At 40.4% G+C, this 16,224-nt stretch overlaps 1 protein-coding gene across 10 annotated transcripts in view; it reads right to left on the minus strand.

The window, feature by feature from the left end:
- Window positions 1-16,224, minus strand: part of LOC135112402 (fibrocystin-L-like) — a 126,578-nt gene that overhangs the window by 90,529 nt on the left and 19,825 nt on the right. For 6 of the 10 annotated variants that reach the window (XR_010274345.1, XR_010274346.1, XR_010274344.1 and 3 more), the window contains 9 exons: window positions 15,509-15,615; window positions 14,974-15,070; window positions 9,874-10,055; window positions 8,429-8,547; window positions 4,430-4,550; window positions 3,252-3,385; window positions 2,224-2,335; window positions 1,151-1,306; window positions 1-210 (listed from right to left, as the gene is read on the minus strand). The exon at window positions 1-210 is cut by the window's left edge and continues 21 nt beyond it. Coding sequence is in view for 3 of the 10 variants with exons in the window: in XM_064026829.1 (XP_063882899.1) it covers window positions 1-210; window positions 1,151-1,306; window positions 2,224-2,335; window positions 3,252-3,385; window positions 4,430-4,550; window positions 8,429-8,547; window positions 9,874-10,055; window positions 14,974-15,070; window positions 15,509-15,615 (1,238 nt within the window). In the remaining 7 variants the exon portion in view is untranslated. Of the gene's footprint in view, window positions 211-1,114; window positions 1,307-2,223; window positions 2,336-3,251; window positions 3,386-4,429; window positions 4,551-8,428; window positions 8,548-9,873; window positions 10,056-14,973; window positions 15,071-15,508; window positions 15,616-16,224 lie in introns of all 10 variants that reach the window. The other 4 variants (XR_010274350.1, XM_064026830.1, XM_064026832.1 and 1 more) reach the window with 4 other exon arrangements.

Below are 16,224 nucleotides of genomic sequence, written 5' to 3' on the forward strand. Positions count from 1 at the left end.
TAACGTTCTCCTCCACTACCATGTTCAAGGTCTTGATGAGCCCAACAGCCACATTATAGTTGACATTGAATGATGACCTCTTGACGTAGCTAGAATGGTCACCAATGGCATCAAGGCCCAGGAAGGCAATGGAGTAGCGTGGGTCAGTGATGTCGGTGAAGCCTTCCTGCCCCATGTTACGGAACTCCACGCCATCCACTTGGGCCGAACCTGAAGGAGGGACAGAAAGGACTAGTGGTGATGGTATTGGTGGTGGTCATGGTGGATGGAATGTAGTGGTAATAGTAGAGTAGTAATGGTTTTATTAGTGGTGGTGCATGTTAAGGACCACACTCTGAAAAACTTCTGGCTGCACCTCTGCTCTGAAAAGGCTGTACTTGAAGTTATACAGGTTTTTAAGGATGTTCTTATGGTTCTAGTGAGAAATGAACAAGATTCCTACATTAACAGCAGGAGAAACACTCTTGAGAACCTGGTCAGTCATCTCAGTGGCCTTTGAAAGCAGTCATGGTGAGAGAGGGAAGCGTTTCCTTAGTGTGGTACAGGGAGTGTGGTGGTAATTGTTTTAGCAGTAGTTGTTATAGTAGTGGTGGTGGTGGTGGCAGTGGTGGTGGTAATGGTAGTAGTAGTAGTAGCAGTAGTAAGCATTCAAAGAAAATGGAACAAATCATCATTAAAAACATCACTTGATCTTCCAGACTTACCAAAGCTTCATCACTTTATCTTCCAGATTCACCAAAGCTTTACCAATCAGCTTATCTTTCACTCAACAAAGCTTTACCAATCAGCTTATCTTCCAAACTCACTAAAGCTTCACCAACTAGTTTATCTTCCATTCTCACCAAAGCTTTATCACTTTGTCTTCCAGACTCACCAAAGCTTTACCAATCAGCTTATCTTCCAGACTCACCAAAGCTTAACCAACCAGAATATCTTCCAGACTCACCAAAGCTTTATCACTTTATCATCCAGACTCACCAAAGCTTCACCAATCAGCTTATCTTCCAGACTCACCAAAGCTTCACCAACTAGTTTATCTTCCAGACTCATCAAAGCTTTATTGCTTTATCTTCCAAACTCACCAAAGCTTTATTGCTTTATCTTCCAGATTCACCAAAGCTTCACCAGTCAGCTTATCTTCCAGACTCACCAACATAATGCTTGCCATTCTGGAAGACTGTGGAGACCAGAATTCTTCCCCCGTTGCTGTTCTCCGTGATTCCTTCCACCACAATGTTCCGGCTCAGGAGACCGACCTCCCCAGCCAGTGTGATGGAAGTGCCGTCTGACAGCGTGTGTATCTCCCCTGGGTGGAGATACACAGCTTTAATTGATGCCAAACTTGCATGTGTGTCTTTGTACCTGATGCTTGTGTCTATGGATTGCTGGGAAGGAAGAGTCTCTATTTATTCCTTGCATGTTCTACTCCTCTCATTCTGTCTCTTCTTGATAAATAGAAAGCTTTCATTGATTACACACTTGCTTCTGTCTATTCATATCTGATGCTTGTGTTTATGGATTGTCATGAAAGTGTCTATTTATTTCTTGCATGTTCTAATTTTCTCATTCTGTCTTCTCTTGATAAATAGACAGAGATTTCACTGATGACAAACTTACTTTCTACTTATACCAGATGCTTGTGTTTATGGAATGCTGTGATAGAAGGATCTCTATTTATTTCTATCCTCATATGTTTTGGTTCTTTCATTCTCCTCTCATCTCCTTCTCTCAAGCCTCCACCACTGTGCTTCATTTATTTCTGTCCTAACAAGCTCTTCTATATCCATTCTCTCCCATACTGAACACTCTGACCTCCCATTCAACTGCAGGTAATTGTCTTGCACCCACTGCATCTACCACACTCAAATATTCCTGTCCTTACATGCTCTACTTCACTCATTCTCTCCAATACTCCAGCCACTCTGATTTCCCATTTCACTGCGGGTCACTGTCTTCCACCCACTGCATGTCACACTCACATACACTCACTTATTCATCTTACTCTCTGCCATTCTTCCTACAAGATCAGACTACCAAAGAATGTTGTGTTTGACACCCTCAGGCACTACACATTGCATTCCTTCTCCTTAACCTGATATATACCACAAATGTTATGCATTCTCCTTACTTCCACCAAGTGCTAGATGGAATTCTGGAGAAGAGATGGGAGTGTAGACTAAACTAATGTTTCAGTGAGTGAAGGACAAGGAGCAAAACACTCACCAAGGTGCTGGAATTTGAGTGCTGAGTCTAGGGTGAGTGTGGCACCATTGATTGCTACCACTCGCCTCACTTCGCTCTCTGTTGCCTCTTTTCCTGTTGTTGTCACACCCACCTGAATGGCAGTGTGGTGAGAGGTGAAGGGAGAGAATGGGAGGCAGAGCAAGGCATGGGAGAGGAACACAATATGAAAAGGGACATGATCTAAGGAGAGATAAATGGAAGGGGAAGAGAGGAAAGCAGAGGGGGAGAGAAGTATGAAAAAGGGACAATCTGAGAAGAGGTAAATGGAAGGAAAAGAAGAGAAGTTGGACTAAGACATGGGAAAGAGAGAGAGACTTAAAGAGAGTAAAGCAGAATAAAATAATGAGAAATAGAGAATAAGAAGAAGGGGATATAATAGATGATCCAATTATACTCTTCTTTTTCCTTCCCCTTCCTTCCCTGTGCTTCTCCTTCCTTCTCTCCCCTTCCCAAACTACCTCTGAAATATTAGTAAAATACAATAAACAATACCAATGCAAAATTTCTGTCCAACAACTACAGCTTTTCCTCTTCTTCCTTCCGATCTTCTTGCCTTCTGACTGAACCTATTCTTACCTCACCTAACCCAATCTAACCTGGCATCCCCTCACTCAGTTTTCTCCTTCTCTCTGTCTCTTAATCTATCCTAACTTAATTTCACCTTACTTTACCATGTATCTCACCTAACTTAATCTTACCTTAAGTTTCTTATTTAACTTAACCTAACCTAATAACCTCACCTAACCTAACCTACTCATTCAGCTTTCCCATTCTCTCTGCCTCTCAATCTTACCTAACTTAAGCTTATCTTACCTGAACGTAATTAATCTAACTTTGTATCTTTATTATGCCTTCTCCTTCTCTCTGCCTCTTAATCTAACCTAACCTAATCTAACTTATAACTTAACCTTACCAATCCTAACTTAATCTAACTTAACCTTACATATCCTAACCTGACCTGACCTTACCTAACCTGATCTCACCTCATCTGACACCCCTCCACTCACCTCTTTATTGAGCCAGGAAGCATCAGGATCCTCGGCCAGAGTTATGTGGCCGGTCCCAACCTCCACTGTGGCCCCAAGCTTGTGCCATGATCTCCTGCACACCTGCCCATGCAGCCTGAGATAGCCAAACACACCTGCAACATACCAGACCTTCATTTCACACCTGTAGCTATCTTTATAACAAAGGTACAAGGGTGATATAAGCAAAATTTTCATGGTCAGTAATCAAGATAGAACAAGAAATAATGAGTTCAAGCTGGAAAATATTTCAATGAGAGAGAGGAAGGAACTGGTTCTCAAATAAGGTGGTAGATGAATGGAATGAACCCAGTAATCAGGTTGTTAGAGCCGAGTCATTAGGGAGCTTTAAAAGATGATTAGACAAATTTGTGGATTGGGTGATAGGTGGAAATAGATAGGCATGTTCTGTACAAGGACTGCCACGTGTAGACCAGGCAGCTTCTTGCAGCTTCTCTTGTGTTCTTATGTTCTTATTTTCTTCAGCCTCTCACTGTTATTTGCCACATCTCTCCTCCATCACCAGCTACTTTGAGACAAAACACTCACAGGCAACAACAAGGAAGTCACAGGTACCCACAACAAGACACTCACGGGTAAGAACAAGCTGCCTCCAAGCTTTATAGGGACTACAAATTGCAAAAGCCATTCTTTTATCTCCTTTTTCCTTGTACGTGTTTATAAAGATTTTGTACATCATTCTTGGCGCTGTGCATTGTTGTTTATCTCAGTGAGAGAGTTAATGCATTGTTAATTACCTTATCAGCAGTCTTCCTTCGTTGTGTCAACTGTTATTCTGTCACTAGTGTTTTTCTAGCCTTTATCATAACCTTTGAGAATCAATAACAACTTTTAATAATATAACAACTTTTAATAATCTTCTATAACCTGCCAGCCTCTTTTTTTGCAGCCTCTCAGTATCATCAATGACCTTCAAATACTTCTTTACAACCATCTGAGCTTCTCTTGCAACCTCTGTTCATCACTAACAGGCTTTTAACACTCCCCTTACAACCTACCGCCCTTTCCTTGCAATCTCCTAGCACCATTAATAGATAAACACCTTTCCAAACTCCTTTACAACCTTCCAGAATCATCAACAATCTTTCAACTCTCCTATACAACCTTCCAGCACCCTTCCACAGTGTTCTAGCACATACCTATAGTTTTCCAGCCCAGGTTCATGCTATAGGCATCAACATCTTCAGGGTCCATCAGGCGAATGATGAGACTGTGGGTGAAGGGAGTGTCTGAGGAGTAGCCAGCCATTAAAGAGCCTCCCTGGTGGTGATGGAGCAGCAGAGTTGGTTAGGTGTCTTAATCTTAGTGCAGGGTGTGGTGTGTGGAGAGATGAGGAGGTGATACAGGCAAGGAGTGTTAACTGAAGATTAGATTAACACACACATACACTAGAAAAGTGGTGACACAAGCAAGGGGTGTTAACTAAGATTAGATTAACACATGCACGCACACACGCACACATGCATGCATGTGCGCGCACACACACACACACACACACACACACACACACACACACACACACACACACACACACACACACACACACAGGAGGAGGCAGTAGGCACCTGCCAAAATGATAATTACTCCCGGTGAGGTCTAAAGCACTGGATCAGGGGATGCTGTGAACTTATCATTAAAACCAGCTGTGACCTCACTGAACATTTCCCTTTGTGTCTCATAACACAAGGGGGCAGGACAACTCTATTCCTCCACTCAAAACTATAAGCACCTAATAACACACACACACACACACACACACACACACACACACACACACACACAATCACCTTTCACTCAAAAAATTGAAATTATCATGGCGACTCTTACACCAGACTCAGAGTCCCCATCTGTGGAAGGGACCACAAATGTCCCCAGGTCGGACTGCTCTTCTGATAATGACCCTCAGTGTCTTGACACCCCCCTCAACTTTTTCATTAACTTCTGCAACATTCGCAGTCTAAGATCTCATTTTCAATATGCGGAACATCACCTCTCCTCTTCTAAATCTCATCTTCTTTTCCTCACTGAAACCAAGGTGTCAGAGGAAACTAACAGTAGCCCCTTTTTTGTTCCCTCCTACTTTCTCTATCCTCATTTTCAATCCAAAGCTGGATGCTGCATTTATGTGCGCAATGACTTAACCTGCTCTCGTGCCCACGCTCTTGAATCTTCCAAGTTTACACATTATCTGGCTACGACTACAGAGTCACTCTCAAACTAAATTTATCTGTGCTGTATACCTCTCACCTAACTCCTCTGACTGTAAGAAATTCTTTGACTACTTAACTTCCAAAGTGGAGCACATTCTGACTCTCTTCCCTTTTGCAGAGATCTCTACTCTTGGAGACTTCAATGTTCACCACCAGCTTTGGCTTTCCTCTCCCTTTACTGACCATCATGTTGAACTAGCCTTCAACTGTGATATCCTCCACAACCTAGAGCAATTGGTGCAACACCCTACTTCTATTCCTGACCGTCTTGGAGATACGCCCAACATTCTTGACCTTTTCCTGACCTCTAATCCTTTTGCTTACGATGTCACCCTCTCATCTCCGTTGGGCTCCTCCGATCACAATCTTATATCTGTATCTTGTCCTATTGTTCCAATCCTTCCTCAGGATCCCCCTTAGCAAAGGTGCCTCTGGTGTTTTGCCTATGCTAGTTGGGGGACCTGAAGAGGTATTTTGCTGATTTTCCTTGGAATGACTACTGCTTCCATGTCAGAGACCCATCTTTGTGTGCCAAGCACATAACAGAAGTGGTGGTGTCTGGCATGGAGGCGTACATTCCTCACTCTTTTTCTTGACCTAAACCTTCCAAACTTTGGTTAAACACAGCTTGTTCTCGTGCTATACATGATAGAGAGGTGGCCCACAAAAGGTACTTAAGCCTCCCATCACTAGAATCTCATGCACTTTATATTTCTGCCCGGAACCATGCCAAGTCTGTTCTCCAACTAGCCAAAAACTCCTTCATTAATGGAAAGTGTCAACATTTTTCAAGATCTAACTCCCCTTGTTACTTCTGGCATCTAGCCCCCAAAAATTGCCAATAACTTTGTTTCTTCTTCTTTCCCTCCTTTATTTCAACCTGATGGCACCACTACTATCATATCTATCTCTAAAGCTGAACTCTTCCCTCAAACCTTTGCTAAAAACTCTACCTTGGACAATTCAGGGCTTGTTCCTCCTCCTCCTCCACCCTCTGACTACTTCATGCTACCTATTAAAATTGTTCGCAATGATGTTTTTGCATGCCCTCACTGGCCTAAAACCTTGGAAGGCTTATGGATCTGATGGAGTCCCTCCTATTGTTTTCTGAAACTGTGCCTCTGTGCTTGGACCTTGCCTAGTCAAAATCTTTCAACTCTGTCTGTCAACATCTACCTTTCCTTCTTGCTGGAAGTTTGCCTACATACAGCCTGTTCCTAAAAAGGGTGACCATTCTAGTCCCTTAAACTACCATCCTATTGCTTTAATTTCCTGCTTATCTAAAGTTTTTTAATCTATCCTCAACAAGAAGATTCTTAAACATCTATCACTTCACAACCTTTTATCTGATCGCCAGTATGGGTTCTGTCAAGGCCACTGTTCTGGTGATCTTCTGGCTTTCCTTACTGAGTCTTGGTCATCCTTTTTTAGAGATTTCGGTGAAACTTTTGCTGTTGCCTTGGATATATCAAAAGCTTTTGATAGAGTCTGGCACAAAGCTTTGATTTTCAAAGTACCTTCCTACAGCTTCTATCCTTCTCTCTGTAACTTCATCTCAAGTTTCCTTTCTGACCATTCTATTGATGCTGTGGTAGACAGTCACTGTTCTTCTCCTAAATCTATTAACAGTGGTGTTCCTCAGGATTCTGTCCTATCACCCACTCTCTTCCTATTATTCATCAATGATCTTCTAAACCAAACTTCTTGTCCTATCCACAACTACACTGATGATACCACCCTGCACTTTTCCACGTCTTTTCATAAATATCCAACACTTCAGGAAGTAAACATTTCACGCAGGGAAGCCGCAGAATGCCTAACTTCTGATTTTTCTAAAATTTCTGATTGGGGCAGAGCAAACTTGGTATTGTTCAATGCCTCAAAAACTCAATTCCTCCATCTATCAACTTGACACAACCTTCCAGATAACTATCCTCTCTTCTTCAATGACACTCAACTGCCCCCTCTTCTGCACTGAACATCCTTAGTCTGTCCTTTACTTATAATCTAAAATGGAAACTTCAAAGCTCATCTCTAGCTAAAACAGCTTCTATGAAGTTAGGCATTTTGAGACATCTCCACCAGTTTTTCTCAACCCCTAGCTGCTAACTCTATACAAGGGCCTTATCCACCCATATATGGAATATGCTTCACATGTCTGGCAGGGGTTCCACTCATACCACTCTTCTAGACATTTCTCTTCTAGACTTCTCTCATTGCCACAATGTTACATCTCTAGCTGTCTTCTACCCTTATTTTCATGCTAACTGCTCTTCTGATCTTGCTAACTGCATGCCTCCCCTCCTCCCACAGCCTTGCTGCACAAGATTTTCTTCTTTCTCTCACCCTTATTCTGTCCACCTCTCTACTGCAGGAGTTAACCAGTATTCTCAATCATTCATCCCTTTCTCTGGTAAACTTTGGAACTCCCTGCCAGCTTCTGTATTTCCACCTTCCTATGACTTGAATTCCTTCAAGAGGGAGGTTTCAAGACACTTATCCTTCAATTTTTGACTACCACTTTGAACCCTTTTATGGGAATAGCATCTCAGTTGGGATTTTTTTTATTGGATTTTTGTTGCCCTTGGCCAGTGTCCCTCCTACATAAAAAAAAAAAAAACATGCATCAACACTAAAATGAAGAGGTGACAGAGGCAAGAAGTGTTAACTGAAGTGAAGACTAAGCAGAGATACAGAGACAAGACTAGAGAAGTGTAGCTTAGGCTCTGTATGTATATAACTAACACACTCACATACAGAGGCAAGGGGTGACAGAAGCGAGGAGTGTTAACTAAAGAGAAGACTGGACAAACAGAGATACAAAGACAACCAGAGGAGTGTAGCTGATGCCCTGTACACCACAACCAGCTAACAACACAGGTACCTACAAGGTAGTCACAGGTGCTGACCTCCATCACTGCTACTCACCTGGATGTAAATAATGGTGGCCTCAAATCTGTGGTCCATCGTGTCATCAAACTCAATGGTGCCATACACAAAGACACGGCCAAGCTTGAGTGTGGCCGTGTCCACAACGAGCCACATGCCTGTAGGGTATACCAGGGTATGATCAAGTGTAGTTGAGTAAAATGTCATAAGGTGTAACTGAGTGTAGTTTGGTGTGACAGGGTGTAGTGTAGTGTTTACTGGGTATTACTGAACATGGTTTAGTGTGGCAAGGTGAAGGAGTGTAGATAATTTATGCTTACACCCAAGAAAAAATCAGTTTCAGTACAAAGGAGACAAGAGAGAGAGAGAGAGAGAGAGAGAGAGAGAGAGAGAGAGAGAGAGAGAGAGAGAGAGAGAGAGAGAGAGAGAGAGAGAGAGGAGAGAGAGAATTGTGTGTTACAAACTTACTGAGTTTTTATTCTAGAGTGGTGGATATAATGCAAGAAAGAGATGGATGGGCTGATTGTGTTTATTTAGACCTGAAGGCAGCCTTTGATAAAGTGCCACACAGGAAATTGTTGTGGAAGTTGAAGCATAATGGTGGGCTAAGGGGGGGCTTGCTGAGATGGATGGAAAATTTCTTGACAAACAGAGAAATGAGAACCTTGGTAAAAGATCAAAAATCATCATGGAGGGAAGTCATAAGTGGAGTACCCCAAGGCTCAGTACTTACCAATCATGTTTGCAGTCTATATAAATGATATGATGGAAAGTGTGAACAGCTACATGAGCCTTTTTGCGAATGATGCAATGTTGCTGAAGAAAGTTGAGAGTGCAGAGGACTGTGAAACATTACAAGAAGACCTGAACAAGATATCAGAGTGGAGTTATAGATGGGAAATGGAATTTAATTTAAAGAAGTGTAAGGTAATAGAATTTGGAAAAAGTACAAGAAGAGTAAAAGGAAATTATATGTTGAATGGTGTAAGGTTGACTTGGAACCTGACCCCAGAGAGACACATTAGCAAAATTACATTAGCAAAATTACTTGTTGAGAAGAATAAGGCAGGTCTTTGCATATATGGATGAAGAGATGGTCAGGAAGATGATCGTGTCGCTGATAAGACCCAGACTAGAATATGCAGCAGTAGTGTGGTTGCCATACAAGAAAAAGGATATAAGGAAGTTGGAGAGAGTTCAGAGAGCAGCTACAAAGATGATACCAAGTATCAGAGACTTGTCATATGAAGAGAGACTGGAAAGGATACATCTACAAACGTTGGAAAAGAGGAGAGAAAGGGGAGACATGATTGCGATATATAAAGCATATAAGGGAGTAGAGGAGGTGGACTAAAGCAACTTAATGGTCTGGGATACACGGAACACTAGAGGACATGGAAAGAGGCTGAAGAAGAGTGCTTGTAGAAGAGATGTCAAAAAGTATAGTTTCCCATATAAATACAACAGTAAATACACACACTTACTCTCAGGAATCACAATCTCATCTCCCTCCACGGGCAGGCTGTATTCTGCCTCTGTTGGGTGGCCACCAGTACTGACTGGCATATGCTTCCACGTCTCCACATCAGACCAGCGGAAAGGTGCATCTGGATGTGTTGTGGGGACTGGTCTAGGGTCAGGCGCAGAACATCCTTTGTGCTGACACCTAGAGAGAGTAGAGAGTAGAAAGAGAGAGAGTTGAGAGAGAGAGAGAGAGAGAGAGAGAGAGAGAGAGAGAGAGAGAGAGAGAGAGAGAGAGAGAGAGAGAGAGAGAGAGAGAGAGAGAGAGAGAGAGAGAGAGAGAGAGAGATATTATTTGTAATTAGACTATATTGTGAAGATGATTCGGTGTTTCATCTTGACAGCTTGTATTGAGATTTTCAAGGGTGTTTTCATGATTCTACTGATAGTTAAAGAAGGGTATTGAGAGTCGAACAGATGCTCATAGTTTTCAAGGGTGTTTTTGTGATTCTAGTGATAATTTTGACAAGCTCTGGTGGAAGTTTTGGGGTTTTCAAGGATGGTTTTGTGATTCTAGTGATAATTTTGGGAGGTTACAGATAGTCTGACAGGCTCTGGTGAAAGTTTTGGGGTTTTCAAGGTGTTTTTGTTAGTCTAGTGATAAGTTGGGGAGGGTAATGATAAACTGACAGATTACAGTGGAGGTTAAGAGGATTTTCAAGGGTGTTTTTGGGATTCAGTTGGTAGTTTAAAGGGTACTGATAGTCTGGTGAATTATGGTGAAAGTTATAGGAGTTTTCAAGGATGTTTTTGTGACTAGTGATAGTCCAAAAACTTTACATCACCAATAGCAAACAAACACACACACACACACACACACACACACACACACACACACACACATACACACACACATCATCGTCGAGTAAACAACCAGCAATCCAAGCTCCTGCAAAGAAAGATTTTGTTTGACCATGGCCACCACTAGGAGCTTAGAATGTGTTCCCGGGTAGGAGCTATGCTCAAGTAGAGTTCTCCTGTCTCCAGAAATAAATAAATAAAAGAAAATTTAAGTAGAGCTGTGCTCAAGTAGAGTTCTCCTGTCTCCAGAAATAAATAAATAAAAGAAAATTTAAGTAATAACAGAGGTAATAAAATGAGTAAAAGCTCCAGCAAGGCGGACGCCATAGGTGGGAGTGGAGTGTTGCCAACGGGGTCACCATTCCCAGGATTTGAGGAAGATAATGAACTACATGATAAAATGCAAGGAAGGAAAGTGGCTTTGATGGAAGGGATGATCAGTGACCTCACTGAAAGAGTGAAAAAAATTAGAAAAAAAAACAACATGACCTGGAAGAGGAAAACAAAGAATTGAAGACTATGTGCTGATCTAAAAACAAAATTGAAGGAAAACAATGATATTATTAAAAAACAGGAAAATGAAGTGATAGGGATGAAAAGTGAACATCAAATCTGGAGGAAGGAAAAAAAGGAAGAAAAAGTTAACTTTACAGAAATCATAGAAGCGCAAAAGAAGGAAAAGACAGATTTAAGTAAGGAAATTGTGAAAGTGATCAAACAGGAGGAATCGATGGTAAGGGACACAATGGACAAAGAGAAATGTATTGTTATATATGGATTAAAAGAGGAAACTGACCCAGTAAGATACAAGAGGGAAAAAGAACAAAAAAAGGTTGCAGAGGACATTGTAAAAAATATACAGAGAGAAGGGGAGGACTGGATAAGTGAAATTGAGGAAATACATAGACTGGGGAAGTATATAGGAGGAGAACAACCAATGAAAGTAAAATTTAGGGCACAAACAACAGCCATGGAAGTGATATTGAATGTGTGGAAACTGGACAAGACAGAGCAATACAGGAAAGTTTGGATAAAGGACATGAATGAGGAGGAGAGACTCAAGGTAAGCGATCTAATAAAAGAAGCAAAGGCAAAAAAATAGAAAAGAACAGAGGAAGAGAAAAAAAAGTTCTATTGGAAGGTAAAAGACAAGAGGCTCAGGAAGTGGTATCTGACAAAAAAAAAAAGAATAGAAAATGTAAATAATGTATGGAAAAATAAAAAGTGGACAGTGGCAAATACAAATATAAATGGTTTAATATCAATGTTGCGAGAATTGAATAATTATATTAAGATAAAGCAGCCCGACATCATGGGTATTACTGAAGTTAAACTAAATGAGACAACAGAAAATATAAGAATTGATAATAGTAATTATAATGTGTGGATAAAACATAGAAATAATAAGAAAGGGGGAGGAGTCATGTTACTTATAAAGAAGAGTATAACAGTGGAAGAGGTTGAAATAGGAGAAGGAATGGCGGAAGTAATTAGAATTAAAACAAAAAGGAAACGAAAAGGAAGAAGAGATTTTGCAGTGGCTTATGTACCCACAGAGACAAATGCATGGACACAAGAGGATTATAAATTATTGTTAAGAGATACTATTAACCGTTTGGAGAGAATACTGGCAGAGAGTAACAATATAACACTTATGGGTGACTTTAATTGCAAGGAGGTATGCTGGGAAGAGTGGACCATGGATTGGGGAGAAGAGTCATGGGGATATATGCCTCTAAATTTAATAATGACAAATACTATGACCCAGTGGATTGGAGAAAATACAAGATTTGGGGGTAATGAAGCGACATCAAGGCTAGACTTTGTTTACAAAGGAAATGGACATCATTGAAGCAATAAATTATCAGTGCCCACTAGGTAAAAGTGACCATCTGTTAATTGAATTCAGCATAGGCAGTGGTGCAACAGAAAACAGGAATGAAATTTACAAGAATGGGAGATATAATTACAAGAAAGCAGATTTTATCAGGTTGAGGGAATATTTTGCAGAGGCTAAATGGAAACAACTGTTCACGGCAAGCAGTACGCAGGAAAAGTCGGACATATTAATGGAAATTTTTAATGAAGGGGTCAGTAGATATGTACCAAAGATCAAAACAAAGGAAGTGAAAAAGAAAAAAAACTGGTTTAATACGAGATGTATAACAGCAAGAAAAAGAAAAAGAAGCAACATGGAATAGATGGAGAAAAAAGAGGAAGTGAGAAATGGGAAGATTTCAAGAAGGCAAGAAACGAATATATCAGAATCCTGAGAGGTGAAAAAAGGAATTATGAGAAAGATATAGTTAACAAATGGAAAGGTGTGCCGAAGTTATTCTTCAGATATGTGAATGGGAAGATGAAAACAAGTAAACAATAGATAAATTAACAAAAATGACATTACATACGAAGATACACAGTTACAAGCGGAATTAATGAACAAGTGCTTCCAGTCAGTATTTACCAGAGAAAGCAAATTTGAAGGAGAAAGAGCATGGCACAGAGGCAATGTGGTGAGAGAGATACAGGTGGACATAAGTGAAATTAAAAAGATTATGAAAGACTTGGATATAAATAACGCTCAAGGACCAGATGGAATGTCCATCTGGATACTTAAGGAATGTTGTGAACAACTGGCAGAAGGTATACACAATACCATAGTATGTTCTTTTAAGGAAGGAAAAATTCTTCTAGACTGGAAGAGAGCCAATATTGTGCCCATTTTTAAAGGAGGTAATAAAGAAGATCCATTGAATTACAAACCAGTGTCCCTAACAAGTGTGGTGGCAAAAATAGCAGAAAGAAGGGTTAAAAACAGATGTATGGAATATTTAGAAGAAACACATACATTGACTGACAGACAATTTGGTTTCAGAAGTGGAAGATCTTGTGTCACGAATTTAGTGGGCTTTTATAGCAGAGCAACTGATATAATTCAAGAGAGAGAGGGTTGGGCAGACTATTTTTATTTAGACCTAAAAAAAAAAGCATTTGATAAGGTACCACACCAGAGACTGCTATGGAAAATTCAAAATATAGGGGGTTTGCAAGGAAACACACTGAATTGGATTACAGACTTCTTGAGGGATAGAGAAATGAGAACAGTAATAAAGGGAGAAAAATCAGAATGGTGTAGAGTTACAAGTGGAGTACCACAGGGGGACAATCTTAGCATCATAACGTTTCTGGTTTATGTCAATGATATGATGGATGAAGTTGACAGTTATATAAGTCTGTTTTGCAGATGATGCAAAATTATTGAAAAGAGTGGAAAACAATATGGATTGTGAAATATTACAGAAAGATCTAAAAAAGATATATAAATGGAGTAAGAAATGGGAAATGGAATTCAATGCAAAGAAATGCAAGGTGATGGAATTAGGAAAAGGCAAAAGAAGATTGACAAGTTCCTACACCACAGGAGAAATAGAAATTAAGAAAACCAAAGAATAAAAGACTTGGGAATTACAATAAGTGATAATTTATCACCAGTAAAACATGTAAACAAAATATTTGGGGAAACTTATGAGTTACTAAGAAAAATGAAAGGGACATTTGCTTTTATGGATGAAGAGATGATGAAAAAGTTGATGGAATATGTGATTCAACCAAAATTGGAATATGCCACAATTGTTTGGTCACTCCATAATAAAAAGGGAATAAGGAAAATAGAAAGGATCCAAAGAGCTGCAACCAAACTGGTACCAAGTTTGAGAGATTTAACCTATGAAGAAAGATTAAGGAGATTAAAGCTTCCATCATTACAAGAGAGAAGAGAAAGAGGGGACCTGATAGCCATATACAGAGCTTTAAAGGGTAAGGATCAAGTTGACAAAGAAGACTTATTTGTGTGGGACTCAAGAGCTACAAGAGGACATGGAGTGAAACTGAAGAAAACAGCAAGTAGAAGAGATGTCAAGAAATATATTTCCAAAATAGAAGCATAGAAATATGGAACAACTTAGATGAAACAGTGGTACAATAAAAAAATATTCATGAATTTAAAGTTAAGCTGGATGCTTATAGATATAGAGACAGGACAGCACGAGCATACCTCTTTTTCCTGTAAAACACAACTAGGTAAATACAACTAGGTAAATACACACACACACACACACACACACACACACACACACACACACACACACACACACACACACACACACACACACACACACAGACACACACACACACACACACAAATGGAACATGAAAACTTAACTCAATGCAATAAAAATAGAAATACACAGATAAATACATACTTATACACACTGAAACTGATCTGCCTTGATTGACCAGGAACTCGGTCATCAAAGACCATGTTGCCATGCCTTTTTGTAGTCTTTTTACTGTGCGACACTGAAACACAGGGAGAGAAAAGGAGAGTTAATGGCACTGGCAACAACCATAACAGAAGAGCAGTATTGTAGGACAGGACAGGGAGAGAAGAGGAAATTCAATACTGCTGGCAACAACCATAACAGAAGAAGAATATTGTAGGACACTGAAATAGCAAGAGGAGAAGTTATATTGCAGGCAAGACCATCACAAGGAGAACAGTACAGTTGGGCATTGAAACACAAAGGAGAGATTTTAATTTACACAACAACACAACCCCAGCACAGTCACCTCACCCAGCCACCACTCCCAACACATCACCATCTCACTCTTCCACAGCAGATTTCAGGCAATGAGAGAATTTTCAGCAACGGTACCACTCACAACACACAACACAACACCAGCAGCAGCTCAGTCACCCAACCCACCACTCTCAACACACTCTGACCTTGCTCTTACCCATGTATGTGAGTTCCTTTGAGTCTGTGTCCCAGTAGAAGTCCCCATGAATGTTTGTGGTGAGGTCAGGCAGGGACTCCAGGCTCTGCCTCTCACCCTTGGTCGTCCTGTCAAGTTAGGCAATGCCACATTAGGTCAGGTTAGATCACACACACGGACATGCATAGAAATAGAGGTTTGGGATTAATGAAATGAGGAGATGGGGTTAATAAAAGAAAATGTACAAGATGGAAGCACACGTGTGTGCAGGCACACGCACACACTTAAGCTATGAAGAAAGACTTGAAGAGATGGAATTACCAACACTACAAGAGAGAAGAGAAAGGGGAGACCTTATAACAATGTACAAGTTAGTAAACAATATAGAAAGAATAGGCAGAAATTACTTGTTACCACAGATGAAGGAGGGAGAGAGACAGATGAGGGGGCATATGAAGAGAATAAAGAAGAGTGGATGTTCAAGCGACATCAAGAAATACAGCTTCCCGTACAGAACTATTGAAATCTGGAATGATCTGAAGGAAGAAGTGGTTGTAGCAAACAGTGTACACATGTTTAAACAGAAACTGGATAAATATAGTTATGGAGACAAGACAAAATGAACTTTGGCTTGTGCTCTGTACAATACAACTAGGTAAACACAACTAGGTAAATACACACACACTACAAGAACAGGTGATATAGGCAAAGGAATTTTTTTTTTTTTTTTTTTTTTT

Source organism: Scylla paramamosain, chromosome 23 (genome assembly GCF_035594125.1).
Source record: "Scylla paramamosain isolate STU-SP2022 chromosome 23, ASM3559412v1, whole genome shotgun sequence".
Taxonomy (NCBI): domain Eukaryota; kingdom Metazoa; phylum Arthropoda; class Malacostraca; order Decapoda; family Portunidae; genus Scylla; species Scylla paramamosain.